The sequence below is a fragment of the Microcebus murinus genome, chromosome 4 (assembly GCF_040939455.1).
Source record: "Microcebus murinus isolate Inina chromosome 4, M.murinus_Inina_mat1.0, whole genome shotgun sequence".
NCBI classification, from domain to species: Eukaryota; Metazoa; Chordata; class Mammalia; order Primates; family Cheirogaleidae; genus Microcebus; species Microcebus murinus.
Genome location: NC_134107.1, coordinates 71,701,502 through 71,723,932, shown reverse-complemented (window position 1 = coordinate 71,723,932; position 22,431 = coordinate 71,701,502). Strand labels below are relative to the sequence as shown.

General features: G+C 36.6%; 1 protein-coding gene across 4 annotated transcripts in view; it reads left to right on the top strand.

The window, feature by feature from the left end:
* GRM5 (glutamate metabotropic receptor 5) overlaps positions 1-22,431 on the top strand; it is a 489,232-nt gene that overhangs the window by 406,969 nt on the left and 59,832 nt on the right. For all 4 annotated transcript variants that reach the window (XM_076002410.1, XM_012745155.3, XM_012745156.3 and 1 more), the window contains exon 8: positions 20,384-21,323. In XM_076002410.1, the coding sequence (XP_075858525.1) occupies positions 20,384-21,323 (940 nt within the window). The remainder of the gene's footprint in view (positions 1-20,383; positions 21,324-22,431) is intronic.

Genomic DNA, 22,431 nt, shown 5'->3' with positions numbered 1-22,431 from the left:
TATCCAAACCTCGTAATTTCACCATTGTGTTCCTTTACCATGTACAGACTTGCTTTTCTCTTCTATGGGTGCATATGGCCCATATCCAATCACTTAGCAAGCCTGATTATTTGAATTCCTAAATATTCTTAACTACTTTCTCTTCTCTCCATTTGCACAGGTCTTTGCTTGACTAGGTTCTCATCATCTCACATTTGACTATCATCTCACAGTTGACTATGAGTAACATCACAGTTTATTTCCCTTCCCATAGATTTATGCCACATGCCTCATTTGTCCACTTCTCATTTGGCTACTGGATAATGTATCCAATATACGAATCTGACCCTTTAATTCACATAGGGGAAAGAAACATCTTTCCTTCTCATTTTAGGTTCATGGCTAAAGCTCCTAAAACAAAAGAGATTAACAATAATAAACAAAAAGATTAACAATAAAAAATCACACATATTTATTCAATATAAGTTTTACATGTCAAGGGAGACTTCATAAGGAAATGAAGACCCAAAGAAACAGGAAAATCTGTGTATTTTCATGCTAAGTGGATAGCCATGGGGAGTATGATTGAACAAAAACGTATGATCTAATAGTAGCAAACTGGGGGGACTAAGCAAGAACTGTTTTTTCAGATTCTTTTTGATAACTTTGAGTCCTTAGCTATAAGAATGTTCCTTTTCTGTGGGTGTAGAGAGGATACTTGTCAAATGAGGGTTTCATGACTTGCTTCAGAAGAGAAGGGCAAGGGGAAGGTGAGAGTGACCTTCCTACTTCTGTTGTTTCAAATACCAACATGCCATACTTTTGAGTGATGTATTCTGAGCCTCATCACTCAACACTTGCCAATGGCTTTCTATCTCTATAGGATATATTCTAGGGTTTTCAACATGACATACAAAAAAAATCCCCTCTGTCTCCTACCCTTCTGTGATTTTTCTAGTTTTGATCACCACCACTTTCCAACCTCTGATTTTACATTCTAGTCTCAAAGGCTGCTTATAATTCTCATCTACACACAATGCTATTTTACTCCTCCCTGTCTGTAAGTTTATTGTCTTCTCTGCCTGCAATGTGCTTACCCCTCTTTCTTTAACTGAATAACTCCACTTACCCTTCCTTGCCCTGCTCAGGTGTCACATTCTCTATGAAACATTCTTTGATGTATGTAGACTGCTAAGTCTCCTGTTCCATACTTCTAAAGCAAATTCTACTTCCCTCTTTAAATCATTTTTTCCCAACTAGATTTTAATAACATACACTTATCTGCCTTTCCTACTGAATTGGTAGTGTCTCAAGGACATAGCTTTCTCTTAACCATATTTATAATATGAGCCCCTAACACAATGCCTGACATAGAGTAGGTACACAGTAAGTATGTGTCAACCTGCAATAAATTGATGGAGAGTGTTACAAATGAATATTAAAGCAGGTATTAGGGCCAGCCTTTGAAGAGAGTCTTTAACTAAGAAGTCTGGACTTTATCTGACAGACAGTGTGGGACCAGTAGAGGTTTTCAAGGAAAAGAATGAAACTATTTGTCTCTGGCTACATGCGTACATGTGAGTGTGCATGTGTGTGTGTGGTGGGAGGTGGGGGGTGGGGAGGAGGTGATGAGGGGAGATTCCAAACCTGGAGAGGTCTCCACATTGATATTATTTGAAGTTCAGCCTTTAACTGGAATCTGCAGCACTTTTCCAAAAAGCCACTATTTTTAAGCCCATCTCACTGAGTCTGATTCAAAGTAACAGATCACTTGGAACTGCTATCCAGAAGCCTATTCTGATAGCTTCAGCTATTCCAAAGCTGCCTCAGAGATCCTCAGGCCTAGCTTTAGGGAATCCGGCAAGCCTTTCTTCTACCCATTTGGCTTGTAGTTACCCTATTTTGGCCTATAACATGACATCTCAGGTCACCTTTGGGTCAGTGCCTCCACTGTGATAATAGCAACTAACACATATATAAGGATTCCTATGTACCAGGAACTGTTTGAAGCATCTTACAAATATATAATTTAATCCCAATACAATCCTATAAGATTATTAGCATGGAAATCTAAGCCTAACAGGAATTGAATAATTGTTCAGAAAACATCTTGGAGTAGCAATCAACTGACATTAATTTATCTATCTCTATATTTATCCATTCACTGTGTGTGTATGTATACATATATTTATCATAGAAAGGTATCTGAATGAAGGTTACCTACTGTTAAGATGTTTACAAGTGGTGGGAATGCAGGTTACATTTTTTTGCACATAAATATGTGGGTATGTTTGTAAACATACATGCATAGAGTGTTGAATTCTATGATGAGAATGTATTTTGATCAATAAAGTCATTAAAACAATTGTTACACTAGCCATATTCTCAATAGAAGTTATAAATTGTCAGGAAGCAGTAACCAGGAATTAGAAAAAGAGAGAAAGAGAATCTGGTTTGAAAACCAAAAAGACAAGAAAAAATAGGATTATAAATGGATGATAAGGGCAGGACATTGACTATGTCCCAACTCAACTTATTTTCATTGAGGACAGCAAGTAGTTATTACTCATCTAATAATTGTCAGATACTATGCTAGCAGTGAGTATGATAAACAGGATCCCTACCCCCAAGAAGATTATCATCCCAAATATTGACAAGTAATAATAAGATGGTGAATGTTAACAACAGAGAAGACCAAAATGGGTGTGGGAGTCTATATCACTAGAAGCTAACTTAGATCATATTTAAAGTTGCCTCTTCAATCAATTGTGGACATAAGAACTGTAATGAAGATGGGAGTTGGTCAAACTAAAATAAAAGAAAAGAGTGTTTTAGACACAGAATACAGGAACTAAAAAAGAACTGGGAGCATAAAGGATAAATGAGACAGAAAAATTAGGTAAAACCCAACCTTTAGAAGGCTTTGTAAGCTATAGTAAATATTTTAAAGTTTATCCTAAGGGAAATTAAGAACAATTTATTTATTCATTCAGTCATCCAGTCATTATTAAATATATATCTAGCACTTTCTCTATCCCAAGTGTAGGCAAAGAAAAATGCCTCTTTCTTCTACCTATCTTAGATTTATTGGCTGGAGACCCTGTAACGAAAGGCAGAATTACAAGAGAAAAGCATATACATTTATTTAATATAATTTTATGTGACACAGAAGCCTCGATAAAGAAATGAAGACCCAAAGAAGCAGTTAAACCTGGGTGTTTTATGAACACACAGGTTTGATGAAAACTAGAGAGTTGTGGACAAATATGACAGGACAAAGGACATAAGTAAATGGGTAAATTTAGTAAGGCATTTTCCTTCAGATTCCTCTCTGAGATAAGGATGCTTTTTTCTTCCAGGTATAGGAGAGAAGACCTCTCACATGAGGGTCTTATGATCTGCTACAGGGGAAAAGAGTAGGAAAGGTCGGAAAGTTCTTCTAGCACATGCCATTTCTCAACTTTGTTTGCTTAAAATATTCAATATGCCAAGGGGCCGTATTTTGGGGTAGATTGTTGTAAATTCCAATCACAGGTAATGTTCTAAATGCTGAAAATATTTCTATGAACAAAGCAGATAAAATTCTCCACCCGTATGATGTTTATATTCTAGTGGACAGAATAGTTCTAAACAAGGTAATTATCTCCAGGAATAGCCAAAAATTACATAAGAAAGAAAATGCAGTCGTGATGGGCCACTTTATAAATATTACTTACATGGTCACAATGTAAAGAAATATTTAAAAACATGAAAAGGATACTGATTTCAAAATAGTAATATTATCTGATAAGAGAACAAAGGGAGCTAGATAGGAGTTAGAATAGAGGTTTTAGTTACATTTGTAATGTGTGTGTGCATGTGTGTGTAATTTAAAACAAATATGACAAAATGTTAATATTTGTTAAACCTAAACCTTTTACATTTGGTCTACACTTCTCTGCATGTTTAAAATTTTTTAGCTTAAAATATCTCATACTATTTGAGCTATTTAAACATTTAATTCTAAAAGATAAGATTTCAAAATAAAAGACTAAATTGGGAATTGTAAGAGGAGGTTAAGAGAAAACCACTATAAAGAAATTTTGCAAAAATCAATGTGAAACTATTGGTGGTTTGGACACAGATAATGTAGTGTGAGTAAAAAGCAACAAAGAGTTTCGATTAGGAATTAAAATCAATAGAACTAGCTAATTAATTCTCTGAGAAGAAGGTAACCACAATGCTGTCTGGTTTGAGAGAGAAAAGAGAAAAGTAGTGAAAAGCAGCAATTTGGGCTAGACACACAGAGAATTCTCTAAAAGCTTTTGCCAAGACAATTTTTTTCTGGGACACTATTCCCTGCCAGATAGCTGCAAAAATTGTCCTAGAAAGAATCTTTAATTTGTTTTCCATCAAAGAATATAGGATAAGATATAAGTAGCAAGAGCTCTCTACAGATCTTTAGCTCCCCAGTCCAAAGCCCCAGAAACACTTCCAGGTGGGTTTGCCAGGCTCTGGCGACCTTCCAATAAGCCCAAATGAAAGGAAAAAGCAAAAACAATGTGTCTTTCAAGAAGTAACTCAGTAGAAAGCCTTATGACAGGAAGTTAGAATTATTTCCTGCTTTTCACTTATAAAGAAATGTATCTTATTTATTTTAAGTGCGAAACTGTAAAATGGAAGGAAGGCAGTGCATATCAACGTCTTTATGTCAATAGGGACATTCTCTGGGAAGTCCTTTGGTTCCCCGAGTTACCTAATTACTTTGGAGGTTGAAACTTTTGTATCTTCACTTAAGACGGAAAAAAGTGACAGAGTTAAACAAAAGGGAGTTGGTGGGAATCTGGAAGGGAGTAGAGGATGAGCTCCAAGAGGGCGTAACAACTGACAGGTTTTATAACTCGAGCGTTTGAGTTACTCTCTTCTCACAAATGTTCATTTCATTTGTGTTCCTCAGCTTGTCCTACTTTTCTTGGGACTTTTTTTTTTTTTTGCCTTTATAACATGAGTACATTAAATAAAAACATGAGGAAGATTGCTTTTCATTACCAACAATTGTAACTATCTTAAGCATTATGCTTTTGAATCCTATAAGATAAATATTATTTTACAGTTGAACTAACTAAAACTCAGGAAAATTCTGTAAATTGCTCAAGATCACAAAACAGGTACTATAATTCCAGGGCTTTAGGCTATACCACCTGCCTTTCTCTACAATCACATTTTAGAGCCTCATATTGTCAGGAAATTGTAGAAAGAGAAAAAAATTCAGCTTCAAGCTGGTCACACATTAATTATCTCGAGGCTGCTCTGATATTTTTCATTCCGAATGTGCTTAAAATGTAGTGGCTATTTGACTATTATAATTAAATTTAGAAGAGGAAATGGGGGGAATTCTTGCCATTTATAAAATAGTATGCGTTTTTGATTCTTTAGGGGAACTGTGTTATGAGTTTAAATGAGAAATATTTATTTTTATTATTACAGCCATAATAAATAGTTTTTGTTAATTGTAAAAATGGAATAGGTTTTCAGAGTGGTGCTATATAGCTTCTTGGTTTCTAGGTTAGGTAATAATCTGAATATATATATATATGCTGTGCAGCTGGATATATATATATATATATGCTGTGCAGCTGGTTATCCCATCATTTATTCATTCATTCATTCAGCAAAAATTATTTGATCAAGTTTTACGCTATGTTCAACACTATGCTAAGTTCTAGTGATACCAAGGTCAGGCCTCTTCTATTTATATGGAATCCCACATCCATTGCAGAAGAAGGCTGACTTAAGTAATTGCATTAAGAGTATAGCTATTATGTATACAATAATTTAAGCATACCAAACGCAATGGTGGCATGAAAGATAGAATTATTTATTAGTAAATATTTATTGAGTTCCAACTAGTTGTCAAACATAGCACTAGGTAGTAGGCACACAGTGGTGATGGAGCCCTAATTCCTATCTTTAAGTATCCCAGAGCCCAAGCAGAGATGCATACAAGTAAAGAGGCAGTGTCAATATATTAAGTATGCCAGGCATAGAGTAGGAACTGATTTAATGTTTTTCTAATGGAATAATAAAAGAGAGAGAAGGAAATGCATAAATGAAAGGAAAGAAAGTGCTAGCATGGGAGTAAATGTTGATTACTATAGAGATGTTGATGAGAAGAAATTAACCAGGTCTCAAAAGTTTAGAGGTGCCTTCTAGGAGGGAAACTCATCAATGCATGTGAAAGTAAGAAGCTAGCCAGGTAATACAAGGAGGGATTTTCAGACACAAAGAAAAGGCCATAAGGAATTATATATGTCATATCTAAGTAATATGTGTGTGTCTGAAAATACTTCTTTCAATATAACAAAGCTATTCAGAGGCAAGTATATCACTATGTCATACTCACTTTCTATAAAAGCCTGTATTATAGGGGCCATAGTTTCCTAAATACCGAATATCATAACGGTGACCAGTTGTAAAAGAAAGCAACGGCTTTGTTTAACAATAGAATCTCCAGATCCCTAAGCACTTTCTAGCTTTCCCTTGTTAGGTTTGCTATGTACACACTCACCAATGCAATCTAAGGAAGTTGAATTTATGACCAACGTAGTGTAAAAATGCAGCTGAGAATTCTGGCTGTGTGCAAGACATGTCTGCAATGATTCATCTTTATTATCTTCTAACATCATAGTGGTTTAAATCAAAAGGCTTTGGAGTCAGACATATCCATGTCCAAATCCAAATTCCACCAATAACTCATTGTGTGACTTTAAGCAAATAAATTTCCTTCTCTGAGCATCAACTTCCTCTTCCATAAAATGGAGGTAATAGTACTAACTAGTTCATAAGATTGTTAGAAAGATTAAATAGAATTCAAATAACTTAGTACTTGTTAATTGTTCAAATATGCAACTGTTATCACTCTACTGTTAACACAGTTTTTAAAAATATAACGATGAGAAATGAATAAAGAGATGGATGGATTTATTTGAGCATGAATGAATGAGAAAATTTGGAAAAAATTCCAACCTGTCTTATTAAATATCTTCTGCATTTGAAAGTAAGATTCTTTAAGTCAATACTATCTTGCCCAATCTATGGTATAGAGTAGGCAATTAGTTTGTACTTGTTGAACTAAGCTCATTATTATAAACATCTCTTTTAACTTCACTTAGATTATCTTCTTAGGCCTTCTGACTCTGAATGAATGGATCATACAAGGTTAATGGTGACCCAGAAATTTCAGATAGACAGCCCCAAGCCATGACAATACTAAAAAAGGCATCTGCTATATTTTTTGATCTTGTCATTGTCCCTGATAAAAAAGGTTTCTGGTTTAATTGATGTCTTTGTTAGAGACTTTTGGTATTTTCCTCACTGGCAAGAAAAAAAAAATAACCTTCCCAAAGGCGACCCAGCATCTATTACCTTCAATATTTTTACATTTATATCCAACTATATGTTTGAAATAAAACAAAGGATAGAGGGTTAGAGGGCACCAGGGTTCTCAGTCTTGATCATCTCTTCTATCTTAGCTTCATTCATTGGTGGTCATGGACAGACCTGTGTTATTAAATATCACCTATACACTTAAGATTTCTGAATTTAAATTTCTTGTCTATACTTCTCACCTAATCTCCAGAAGTGAATATTCAACTGCTTACTTGACAGATTTATCCAAATATATTATAGATATCTCAAACTCTACATTCCCATAACTGCAATCTAGATCTTTACCTTCCCCCAGGCTGCTCTATCCTTTTTTTTCTCCTTTTTTTTTTTTTTTTATTTTATTTTTCACTTTTTTTTATTTCGGCATATTATGGGGGTACAGATTTTAAGGTTTCAATAAATACCCATTCCTCCCCTCCCCCCACAAGTCTGAGTCTCCAGCATAACCATCCCCCAGACGGTGCACATCTCACTCATTATGTATGTATATACCCCTCCCCACTCCCACCTGCCCAATACCCTATTACTGTAGTACCTATGTGTCCACTTAGGTGCTGCTCAGTTAATACCAATTTGCTGGTTAGTATATGTGGTGCTTGTTTTTCCATTCTTGAGAAACTTCACTTAATAGTATGGGTTCCAGCTCTCACCAGGAAAATATAAGATGTGCTATATCACCATTGTTTCTTAGAGCTGAATAGTACTCCATGGTATACATATACCACATTTTATTAATCCATTCCTGGATTGATGGGCACTTGGGCTGTTTCCACAGCCTTGCAATTATGAATTGTGCTGCTATAAACATTCGAGTGCAGGTGTCTTTTTTGTAGAGTGTCATTGGATCTTTTGGGTAGATGCCCAGCAATGGGATTACTGGATCAAATGGTAGATTCACTTGTATCACTTTAAGATATCTCCATATTGCTTTCCACAGAGGTTGAACTAGTTTGCAGTCCCACCAGTGGTGGGTGTAGGAGTGTTCCTCTCTCTCCGCATCCACGCCAGCATTTGTTGTTTGGAGACTTTTTGATAAAGGCCATTCTTATTATTTTACATTTCACCTAACAGCAAACCCATTCTTTTAGTAGCTCAGGCCAATAACTTTGAAGTCATCTTCTGACTTCTCTCATATCCTTTAGTTAGGCAGTCAGGAAATCCCATTGGTTTATCTTTCAAATCCAGAATTCTACCACTTCTCCACTGTAAGTGCCTAGTAGTAATCATCATTAATTACCTTTACTACTGAAGTAACTTCCTAACTAGTCTCCCTGATTCTATCCTTGCCCCTACTTACAGCCTCTCCTCACAATACCCAGTCAGGAAGGTTCTTATCCTAGGGGTCCCTTCCCTAGCTGTTCTCTTCACTTGGAAGTATTCACCCCAGCTACCCACATGGCTATCATCCTTCTCTTCTTCAAGTCCTTGCTCAAATGTCTACCCTGAGCAACATGTTTAATCCTACACACTAACTACCTCTTACTCAGTTCTATCTTTTCTTTACTCTACTTCTTATATCACCTTTTAATAATTCATATTGTTTACATATTAATTTATTTTTTGCTAATGATATATTTTCAGTCCCCCAGCTAGGATATAAGCTAAAAGGCAGGAGATAATTTTATATATTGTGTTCACTTGGGAATACCAAGCTCCTTGAACATAGTAGACAGTCCATGAATACTTGCTAAAGAAGTGAATACAGAATGGAAGGAAGGAAGCAAATCTCCATGTACTGAGTACCTGTCACTCATCATAATAGGAATTTTGTGTATTACCAGCTAATCCTCTTGATACCCCCAAAAAGGTGGAATCATGACCTACACTTTACAGAAAACTGAGGTTGAAAATTGAAAATATCTGTGCTCTCAGAATCGTGTTATATGTAGCATAGGAAGGCTCAAACTCCGTTCTTTCTGTAAAATGAATGCTTTTTTCTCGACATGATGCTGCAGGCCATAAGGAAGGAGCTGTGAATGGCTGGATTGGTGGATTCTTTCTCAAAGGATCTCTAAAATGCAATGAAAAAGTTTGTGCACTTGTCCCTTTCAAAATGATGAGTTTGATGGAGTCGTTTCAGTTAATACTGAAAAGAACAATATTTTTTTTAAATGAGATGCCAGGGCTCACACATTGATAAATTGTAAAATGCCTTCTTACTCTTCCAATTTCTCCATTTTTATTAACTTATAATATTTTTCCTACCAGATAAGTCAAAAAGATGGCATATTTATACTTGTAAACACCACGTACTCTAGGGGGGGAAAGTACTGAAAGTTCCTCTCTCCATGGAACTTCTCAAGACAGGTCCCTAAAGAGAACAGTTTTTCTTTTGCCAGAAACCATGCAATGAAAAAATGTGCACTGTGTTCTTCTACACAATGATAAATTTGTGGTATGACCAAAACAATGGCATCATGGTCAAAAACCACTTTAATATGGCCAGATTGGAGAAAGTAATGTAGTTTCATTGATGTCAGTTTTTGATAAATATAGCTTACCCAAAATAAATTATTGCATTTTGCCCTAAGAACATAAAACATTATAACACAGTGCTTACCACTACATTATCTAAACTACATGGAAAATGCTTCCTAAAATATTGGTATATTATATGAGTAATATGAAACAGATGAATGTCTTCTATCTTGGCACCTCTTAAAAATCACATTAATTGAAGAAAAAATTCATAGAGCATTATGTGCTGCCTTGTACTTACAAACAATTTAAGACAATATAATACCATTTACTCGGGGCGGTGTTTATATAAACAATCTAGAAAGATAAAATAGCCTGGCTTTTTCCCAGAAGAACATAGGACAATCTAATAAAACACATAGGCAATTTAGCAGATGTTGAGTCACTACTGTTTTATGTATATGCCTCTCTTTTTGCTTTTTCTTCTTACTGTTCAAATCACATATTGTTTTATATGATTCTTACACTAAGCCTTGAGATGTAGGCAGGCAGATATTATCATCTTCCCTTCTAAATCTTTTACTGATTTCCTATCTGAGCTCTCAGCAGTAATTCCCAAACACATTGTAATTCTCTTGTGACATTGGATTACTACGCTGTAGAGTTCATTTCTCTGCACATCTGATTTCTGTATTTTGGCTGTTTCCTTTACATTTCTTCTATTTTTCTTATGTCTACAATTCACCTGCATGGTTCCAACCCTACCTAAGTTTCTTTAACTGAAGATAGATAAAATAATGGTCCCTGCCTTGTAAGAGTATTATAGGTACTAAAGAAGGTAATAACTGTATAGTGCTCAGCACAATGCCTATAGGGTAGAGTTGTAGAGCCTGAGCATTTGACCAATACACTATTTCAAAGGAACAAACAATTGTTTTTCTGTCATCATGTGCAGCCCCTACTGTGAACGGAGTAGGTACTCAATCATGTGCACTGAACCAAGAAGTGAGCGGAATGCTCTAACTGTGCTATGTGAACAATGCACAATCTCTGTAATGGGTAGGACAAGATATTAATCTCTCCTCTTGTATACTTTTCTTATATGTGTGCATTTTGTTCCCTTATTGTCTTTCTGTAATAAATATGTTCAATCGATTTAGTTAAATATATGCTTGTAGCTCAATTGGGGAATACTTACAATATTATGGTATTTAAAATTTAGGAACTAATAGGCTGGGGAAAAGAAATAGGAGGTAAAAATCCATGGCAGAGAATCCATGCAATTTTGCAACCAGCTTTAGGAAAGGTATGTAAACCCAGGCCTTAAGAACAGTCCTGGTATGTCTCAAAGGAAAAGAAAATCTAAGGTATATGGGAACACACAAGGAATACAGTGGGGCCAAGAAAGTAGCTGTGAAAACTCTGAGTCATAAAATCAGCAAAGCCTTTGAACATTTGAATGGAAGACCAGCCACAGGAGGAAAATGCTTTTTAGTATGCAGCTTATTTGCAGAGAAAGCAATTTTATGAGTCTGACTAGAACTGCAGGAAAGGGATCTTGACAAGGGTCTGGCAAGCTAGAAAAGGTAAATAGAAATGAATTGTAAAACACTAATTATAGCTCATATTATATGCATAAAGTTCCACTGATAGTCTATTAGTTTTAAAATGATGACTTTAATGTTTTATTTCAGTAAAATACAAAGAAAGTTTTAATCATTTTATAGACTTAGTCTTGAGAAATTGCTTCACTGACCTTTTTCAGGTCATTGGTCTTTAATTTCTCATCAGTGAATTCTTCTCCAAGGGTTTCTCCAGATTAAAGCCCTCATTATAGGTAAGGGAATTTTGTATTATTTCCATTTTATGTATGGAAAAGTTGAGACACCAAAAAAATGTAAAAAAAAGGCTCCCATTTATAGGCAATACTTGTGTGCAAGCTTAAAATGAAGTGCAGTTCTCTGGAATCCAACACTTGCCCTCTTCTTCTTTAATGAAATCCTTCATTCAACTTATTTAATTCCCTATTGTGTGCCAAGTACTGTGCTTGGAACTAAAAAGACAGCAATAAGCAAAGAGACAGTCTCCTTCTCTCAAAGTGCTCAGTCCCCCCTGTGAAAAGACAAGGAAACACAGTTAGCATGAGTGCAAGTGCTATGACAGACACAAGGAACCGTGAGCCCACATGAGAGGAATCTGTCATTCAGGCTCAGAGAGTCACAAAAAGCATTCTCAAAGAGAATATGGCAAATGGAAGACTACAGAGGAGTTAGCTAGTGAAGAGGGATAGGGCAAAGGTAGAACAGGAAGCAAGTACTCCAGTCAGCACATTTTATTATTTAAATTCATATGCTGTGTTTTTCCACTCTTAATTCATCTGCAGTAGGACCGGAAGTCATATTTTTCAAAGCTGTTCCCTATAAATGTGCATCTGTGATAATCCTTCCCTTTAGCACTCTGCAGTACTAGTAAATCATTCCTTATGTCTTAATTATGAAATAAATCTTCACATATAATTTCAAATGCTCCTATAAAATCTAAACAGTAAAAAAAACAAAAAGAATAACTAAATAAAAACTATCTCTGAGTTTCAGCTCTTTGAGGGAATTTTATACAACCACAACGAGTAAGATGTGCAACATTTGAAGGATGGACACGCTTGAAGCTCTTACTCGAGGGGGGAGGGGAGCATGGGCAATATATGTAACCTTAACACTTGTACCCCCATAATATGCTAAAATAAAAATAATAAAAATAAAAATAAATAAATAAAAATAAAATAAAATGTCATCTCCAAACCAAAAAAACCCAAAAATGTATAATAAACCTTGAGGGGTGTGAAATAGGCTGGGTCCAATGACCAATGGATAGCTATGAGTCCACTGTGTAGCAAAGTTGGATGTGTCTGACGATCAATTGTTCAAAAAATTGTCTATGCTAGAAAACTTTAGGGACATAAGAAAACAATATACTAATAAATGTCTCTGGCCAGCAACCCTCAGGGCACATAGGCCAGGTTGAAAATCTTGCTGAAGAGTTTGAACTAATGAGATTTCACAGGAGGAAGCATGAATTTATGTCAGGGTAACAAATATCAAATACTTACATCACCATTAGCCCCACCTTGCCCATGGCAGACACTGTCAATTAATCATGATTCTCCTTCCTGCTAACTCAGGACCTCTTTCAGAGGAGCAATTGACTAGGTTGCTTCACCTGATATAACAAAAATAAATAAATAAGGTAATTAAGTCAATAAATAACCACAATGTTTTAATATCAGCCCCAGAACATTAACATATCTTATTAAACTTCATATTTCCCCCTCTGTAAAAAGAAATAATGATACTTACCTCACTTGTTATTATGAAAATAACATAACATTGCTAGGATAGCACCTCAAATATAGTAGTCACTCAAAAGATGTTTCCTCCTTTATTTCATGCTAACATAAACAGGAATAGGTATTTTTCTATTAAATCAGTTACCAATAAAGCTTGCCTAACATTTTGGATAGAAACTAAATTTTTATTGGAGGGAGCAATCATGGCATGTTTTGTTTCATGATAAGGTAATGGTAAAAAACCAATCAACTCTAAAATTTGCCTTACCTACAGAGGATTTTGGGTCTTTGTTTTGTGTTTTTTTTTTTTTTTCCTGTCCTAAAATAAAAAAAAAAAAAATGTTGCAATCAACAGCCTTCTTGGGAACAGTGAATCTGAACTTCAGAGTTAGATGGCATGTGTTTAAGAGTGACTTCTGGCTACTGCCTCCTTCTTTCCTCGACATGTACTTCTCACACCCAATGAATTACTCAAAATGAGATTTATCAATCAATCCTAAAACATGCACCAAATGCCTAGTGAGAACCAGAAATCTTTCTAATGTGAAACATGTCACACTCCTAGGCAGAAGTAAGCCTTTGAGCTGCTTACCTGGTTTTGCCCTCTCTGGTGCCAGAATCTTAAAAACTCATGTGTAGTGCACTGAATTTAGACATCTGCCTATAACAGTCCATAATAGTTCTGTAACTTGGGACTTGTTAAAAGTAGCGAAAAGGTTTGTTGATAATGATTTATCCATATACTGGAATGAGAATTATATACTTTAATTATACAGTAAATATATTAATTTGGAAATTGATATGTTCACCATATGAGTGAGGCACTATGCTCAGTAGTGAGGATCCATTTGTGAGCAAAAGAAATAAACTCCTTAACATCAGGGTGCTTATAGTCAAGTAAGAAAGATAGACCTTAACAATATAATCAATCGAACTCCCCATAGAAAATGGGTTATAATTATAGTAAGCGCTACAAAGAAAACACACACATAGAAAATAGGTTATAATTATAGTAAGCGCTACAAAGAGAAATGAGGTATCTAAATATCACACACACACACACACATGTCACTTCCAATTCTTCTGAACTACAGAAATGATGAAAAACTTTAGCTTAGGCTAAGTGAATAGGAAATATCAAAGGATCAGGGTTATGGACACTATGGAAAGAATTCTGAGCCTGCATATCCCTGTGGTCTCAGACCAACCCTTAAGAGATTCAAATCCTGAGAGGTAAAGAAATGAGGAAAGGCAGACAAATGGCTTATTGGTGAGACAGATTGAAAGCAAGAATAATGTTGTTAGTGTCCTGTCAACTCCTTGTGCTCTGGGTAGATCTATTGCTTACATATGAAAGGGTTGCCCCACAACAGCCCCTTATCAGTTTGGTATATTTGAAATGGCCTGACCAGAAGCTGAAGACACACGCATCTTATTCTCAGAGATTCTCAACAGCAACTTCCTTTATCCACAAATACACAGATCAGTGGAGCTTGTTAAGCAGTTCCTGCTCAGCCTGATTTACAGAACAGCAGGCATCTCTGTCTCATTCCCCATGCCTGAACAGACACTTAGAACAGGGTTTGGAAATGCAACAGTCTATGAACTGTTGGGAATATTAATTAATATTAATATTAACTACGGGAATATTAATAGTGTAAGTCCAATGCCTAAACACTAAGCATGAGTACCAGCTGTGATTAAGCACGCACATCATTTTTAGGGGCCTTGGAAATCAGTAGGTAACCCATTCTGCTATTAGATATATGGGGAAAACATTGGTGGAATCATAGGATGAATGTGGATAATACAGTTTTGGTGGCTCACTTTCCACTTTCTTAAAAGAAAAAAAATTTGTATTTTCAACGTGTTTTAGTTCAAGCCATGAAAATATGAATTACCCTAGAGAACCATAGCCTTATGGATCAAGCATGAAAAAAGGAAAGTGAGAAGTAGATAGCTACCTAAATAGATGTTATCAGAAAATGGGCAATGGTTTTCTAATCTATGGCTTATCTGCATTTCTATAAAGGAATATAATATGCATTTTCTAAGAACCAGAAAAACTCTAATATGCTTGCTTGAAGCAAACTTCACTGACAAGATCAAGATTATTTAATCTAAGCTATAATAACATATGCTAAATTGATTAAACTCATAATAAAATTATAAAATATATGCACTGTAGATTGTTAGTTAACATCTACATACATTTCCAGTAACTTAGCATCACACTAAGAATAAAACAGGGATAAAAATAAAACCATTAGTGGAAAATATGCCCAGTAACTAGAAGAAAATAAAGAAGAAGTTTAAGAAGAACAGCTACCATGTTTCCCTGAAAATAAGACAGGGTCTTATATTTATTTTTCCTCAAGAAGACACCCTAGGGCTTATTTTCAGGGGATGTGTTATTTTTTTTTAAGTACAGTACAATAATCTACATTTATTCAAATATAGTTAAGTCATCTTCTTCTGGAACGTCATCATAACTCTCCAAACCCCAAATTCCATCCTGAATTTCTTGCGACTCTATTTCCTTTAGAACCATTGTCCCCAATCTCTCATGTCGAGCAATAGAGCTCTCATATTTATTAGAGATCCAGTGAGCTCTGGGTCTAATCTGCCCAGTGGAGCAGAAATGATCTCTCTGGGCTCAGTAGGAGACTGCTTGCTGAAGCTTTTCCCCTCTCCACTGGTGTTTGTGTGGGGTGACAGAGACCCACAGTGCTGAGTGAAATGGCAGCCACACAGCTTTCCTTCTTCCCCGTGGGGACACACAATACCTAAAGCAGAGAATCGCTCCTCACTTCACTGAGGAGACTTTCCCCTCAAAGCCTCAGCTTGTAGCACGCACAGGATGGCCGGGATCTGACAGGGGGAGCCAGCCTTGTTGGTGGGGCTGCCCACACCTTTCTGGTCACCTCTGGGATAGTAGCTGTCACAACCGGCAGATGAGAAGGGCTGCTCATCTTTACCTCTCTGCGACAAAATGCATGGGTTGTGCAGATCTTCTGGGTAGCCACGCCCATCACTAGGTCTTATTTTCAGGGTAGGGCTCTTATTGTGCAAATGCTTAGAAATCCTGCTAGGGCTTATTTTATGGGCAGGTCTTATTTTCGGGGAAACATGGTAGGTAGATGTTTGTAGACCAATGAACCTAGTTGGCATAGTAATCAATGGAAATTTAAATTTATGTCATAATAAGGTTAGCATTATCTAAAGATTCTGTGATTTGGTAGAATATGTTCCATGTTAGGGAAGATACCACCTCTCATTCAAAAGAAATAGATCTAATAGTAGTGGAGGAAGAAAAAAACATATAATGATATACAACCAGGGGAGATGCCTGTGAACCTAAAGCTTAAAGATTTGTGCAAGTTATTTGGGTAAGGATTTAAAAAAGAAAAGCTGAAGTGATATTGTTAGAAGAGACTATGATAGGCCATCCAATTAACCACTTTCCCTTAGCTTCTGATGCACTTTCTTCCTTCTAGCTGATCCATCTTAAACCTCCCCTGATATATCCTCTTTCTCTGCCATTCCTAAATACTGGTGTTCCACCAGGCTGCTAGACGCTGTTTTCATCTACATATGTGAATTTCCTCATTGATTGCAATTACTGCTGTCTCTTATTTCCACCTGTAAATAGTTGATTCCTAAAACTATATCTTCCACACTGATAACTCTTCTAAGCCTCTATTTCCACTCACTAGGTCATTGTCACTTCAAATACAAGACATCCAAACTGAAACTATCATTCCCATAGAATGTGACCCTTGTTTTTCTACAGCCCTCATCTTAGTAAATAGTACTGCCACCAACTCAGTTAGAAGCCTTTTTCCTTGACTCTTCTGCCTGCTTCATAATTGCTTTCAAGCCTAGCTCTGAAATGTCTTTACCAATTGATTGTTTTCTCCAGCACAGTGACTTAGTTTGTGCCCTTATAATCCCTGACTGTCCTCTTGTGATAGCTTTTTGGCTGGTTTCTTCACGTCCAGTCTCTGCCTGCCATCACTACCTCTTGCCTTTTCAATCTATCTCTCCTACCACCACCACTAGTCCTAGCCTTAATACAATGCATTTCAGGAAAAGCCTTAGGTAGGGTTGGGGTGATTGCCTCTTGGAGTTATGTAAGATATTCACACACTGGGTGAGAAGTTAGCCTGATAATCTCTAAGGTTGAAATGCCAATCAAGGACTAAGGACTGGTTGCACAGAGTCACTGATGTTGCTTATTCAAAATAAGATTCCTTTGCTCCAACACAACATACTGACTCAAAAATATCTGAGTTTAGACCCTTGAATTATATTTTTGTAGACTTTCCCAGTGATTGTGATACACATCCATTTTTTGAAAACTCTAAGATCTTATTTAATTATAAGATTTGGTGATGATAACACTCTAAACTGAGTCCAATTTGCTATTCTAAGAGAATAGTTACACAAGTGTTTTGTGCAATGGTAGCATCATTAAAATAAACATAAAGACTTCTGAGTGGCTAATACTGAATAAAAAAAAATTCATTGGAATATATAAATTCTGGAAATTTTGTGAAAATAATTACATCACATTAGAGGCATGCCTCATGCACATTTTTCCAACACATATATCTAATGAGTTTTCTTTAGTTTCACACATGATGTTAATAGGTTACACATGAAGATTTTAGGAATATATTTGATAAAAATAGTACTGAATGCTAGCCTATGCAAAGTATTTAAAAATTAGAGCACTAATTACATTTAGATAAAAACAATTAAGATTTAGCAGAACAGCAGGGAAAAATGGGATAATTAAAACCATTAAAGTGAATATTTATTTTTTTCAGTTGACTTTTTTAGTGAAAGAACTCCTGCTTCATATACCACATAACATGTTTCCAACATCAGGAAATTCCTGTGGACTTTAGTAGCTCATGACCTAGCAGTTGAAACAAGCCTCTATATAATTAACTATAGTAGATAATAAATTTCATTGTCAAATTAGTGCTATAAATAAACTGCTATGAAAGAAAAAAGATAGGAATGATTAATTCTGCCTTTTTAAAATAGTGTCTACAAGGAGCAAATTTGTAAATATAAACCTAAATCCTATGGTATCAGAGGTTGAATTCCAGTATATCAGAAGCATATGGAAACACAGATGACTGAATATGGATACAGGTATATTCATTAGCAATGAGATATGTATTTTTTAATGATTAATTACATTATATAAAATAATTGTTTTATATTTAGTCTGGGCTATACACACATTTTTTAAAGTTCAAATCACTTTGTTTCAATATTAAATGCACAGTATTTAGAATGAAATTCATTTCCTGTAGAAACAATTTCGCGAAGTATACTGAGGAGCCCAGAGACAGATATTAAACATATAATGAATTTAATTATAATACTAATAGTACTATCTGAAACCTGAGACCTTAAAGCAAGAGACCAGAAGGGTAAATACAAGTGGAAGAATAATATTTCCTTTCCTTTCCTTTACTACAACTGAGCTATGCTTAGACATATTTTGGAAGAAACACATGCTTCTTTGCTTCTTTACTAACATAGTGTTGACTTGCCCACCTCCCAGGAACCATTGATATTCAAAGCCACTCACCGCAATACCTTTGATCATGGGATATAGCAAGTCAATAGGAAAACCTTATCCCTATACCAATTAGGATTTGTTTTGCCTGCATATATCAGAGAAAAACAAAAAGTAGCTTAAACAAGGGAGATGTGGATTTACATGGTCTAGAGGTAGTTGATAATTCCATGGCAATCAGGGATTTGCGCCCCCCCCCCCATCTATTGTCCTCTTCTAAATTCAGAATATGTTTTCTGTCCTTAAAGTTACTGTAAAGTCCAAGATAACTGCTGAAGCTCTAGCCATCACGTTCATATTCCAGATAGCAGAAGGAGAAAGCAAGGAAAGGCAAAAATGGTATTTTCCAGGATGAGTCATTTTCCTTTATGGAATCCTCTGTTTACATCAAACTTGCCATATTTGATGGCAAGAGTTGTTGGAAAATGTACTATTTTAACTAATCCTTTACCATCTCAAATGAAATTGGAGATCTGTTGCTGAAGTGAAGGAGAAAATGGATATTTGCAGGCAATCAGTAATCTGCCATATTCCTCAAATGCCCAGTGCTCCAGATTATTTACCTCCTTTCCTACTCACCAGTGAGGCTATCTCAATTCTATTTAAAAAAAATTAAAGAAGACACATAACCCCAATGACACTATTTTCTGTCACTTTTTTCTGCTGTATAATCAAGTGATATAAAAAACTGCATGCCATGAGTAGAGAATAATTTGGGGAGTGGTGGTACTTCCCATACCTGCCAACTATGTGCCTTTGGGATTATTTTTCTTATAAAAACTAACACCCCTTTTTTTCAACACAATCTTCTCTTTTGTAACATCTAAACCACAAGATTCTTTGAAAATCCCAACATCTCTTTACTAATGTTGGTCACCTTGGTAACTTTACTTGTCACAAACTCCCATATCCACTCAAACCCCCTATATGTCTCCAAAATAATTCTCAAAATTGTCCACACCTTTATCTCATCCAAAATCCACGCAGCAACCAAAAGGATGATTAAAATAAAACACACACATAGATCAGATCCTGCTATTCCTCTGCATAGATCCTAGAATGATTTCTTGTTGATCTAGGACTCTCAAAATCACGCTCCTACCTACTTCCCCGGGCTCATCTTAGCCCACTTAGCACGCTATTGCACAGTGGCTTCCTTTCCTGCCTCCCTTCCTTACAGTAAAATCTGTTCACCAAGCACTCGGAATCCCCAAACTCAGTCAAACCAACACATTCATTTGTTAATTCCTATTGGAGAACACATTTACTGCCTCCATAAGCTGGTTCACAACCCATGCTATACTTCTTTATGGCCCTCATTGGACTTATAAGTAATTGTTTTAAAGGCCCCCGATTATTTTTTATGACGTCAGGGAACATGTTCATCATTATTTTGTTTCAGGACCTAGAACTGCTCCCATCACAGAATATACCTTTTCAATAATATAAAGATAAAGGTTTTCTTAATGAGTATGTGAAGGAATGAGTAGCATGGGATACTGAAATTAGGAAGGTAGTTGGGAGACAAACTGAAATGGTCATAAACAGCTGCTTGTAACTTAGGGATACGTGACCCAAGTAAACGTCTTTTACAATATGTGTCTGTGTCTTTGCAGGTTGTGATTTGATCCCAGTACAGTACCTTCGATGGGGTGACCCTGAGCCCATCGCAGCCGTGGTGTTTGCCTGCCTGGGTCTGCTGGCCACCCTCTTTGTTACTATAATCTTCATCATTTACCGTGATACACCAGTAGTCAAGTCCTCCAGCAGGGAACTCTGCTACATTATCCTTGCTGGCATCTGCCTGGGCTACCTATGTACCTTCTGCCTCATCGCAAAGCCCAGACAGATTTATTGCTACCTGCAGAGAATTGGCATTGGTCTCTCTCCAGCTATGAGCTATTCAGCCCTTGTAACCAAGACCAACCGTATTGCAAGGATCCTGGCTGGCAGCAAGAAGAAGATCTGTACCAAAAAGCCCAGATTCATGAGTGCCTGTGCCCAGCTCGTGATTGCTTTCATTCTCATATGCATCCAGCTGGGCATCATCATCGCCCTCTTTATAATGGAGCCTCCTGACATAATGCACGACTACCCAAGCATTCGGGAAGTCTACCTGATCTGCAACACCACCAACCTAGGAGTTGTCACTCCTCTCGGATACAATGGATTGTTGATTTTAAGCTGCACCTTCTATGCTTTCAAGACCAGAAATGTCCCAGCTAACTTCAACGAGGCCAAGTATATCGCCTTCACAATGTATACCACCTGCATTATATGGCTGGCCTTCGTGCCAATCTACTTTGGCAGCAACTACAAAATCATCACCATGTGTTTCTCAGTCAGTCTCAGTGCCACAGTGGCCCTGGGCTGCATGTTTGTGCCGAAGGTGTACATCATCCTGGCCAAACCAGAGAGAAATGTGCGCAGCGCCTTCACCACGTCTACGGTGGTGCGCATGCACGTGGGGGATGGCAAGTCATCCTCCGCAGCCAGCAGATCCAGCAGCCTAGTCAACCTGTGGAAGAGGAGGGGCTCCTCTGGTGAAACCCTAAGGTAAAACTTGTGGGGACACAGTGGGGCACTGTCCCCTATAGCTGTAGCAGTGGCATTTGCTTCCTGGGTCTTTTAAATGGGTGAAATCTGAGTGAATGAAACTATGGGAGGTAGGTTGCCTTGGGACTTGAGACCTTCTCATAGAATGATTTCTATGCAATTAATTGGATGTGGGTCCAATTACTTAGGCCATGGCAGGAAACATTGAAGTTGAAAAAGCAAAGAGTTATAGCAAAAGGGAAGTGAGGTCGACAGGGTAGTGAGAGCAGTGTTAAGTCGCTAAGCCAACGCCCAAGTCCTAGAGGGACAGAGATACATTGTGGGATGTATTCTAGTTCACCAGAAAATTTTTGCTAACAAAGGAGATTATGCTGAGAGCAGAATGCCCAAAGCCTTATGCATCTGAGTGTACTTGCATAGGCCTGAACCGTATTCAAGCCCAGGAGAGCCTTTGAATGCCCACCCCATATAGAGGCAGGAGAATGTAGAATTTATGTTTTAGTTCATAATGGGCGAGTTGAACTCGTTGGGAGATGTCTAAATAGCTGAAAAGGGCAAAACAACAAAGTGTTTGCATACAATCATCCTGAACAACCAGTCAGTTTCTCAGTTCTCTGTTGCCCATAGTCTCATCCCACTCTCAAGTTCAATACCATAGGTAGTAGTTATTGGACAATTTCTATCTGAAAAGAATCTGGAGCCAACAACCAATGATTTCCTCCCATGGAAGGGACTTCATTATATGATAAATGATCCCAAAGCACTTCAAAAGATAGTAAGATCATGTTATCAGTGGCTTAGGAACAAATTCTTAAGTATTAAAAAGACCACATAGATTGTTGATAATTAGGAATAAATATCTACTAATTTCCATAGATTGGGAATAAAGAGTTCCTCTATTAAAGTAGTAAATATCAAAAGAACTAGTCAGGACATCAGCCCTGCTAAATCTACTGAGATTTGATAGTATTTCTAAAAGCTAGACAAATAAATAGAAGATACATATCTTTCAAATGGAAGATAAATATCTAAATGATATTGCTTGAAGTATTCTCCTATACTGTTACTTACGCTGCCTGAAAGTCCTACTTTTCTATCAGCCCTAATT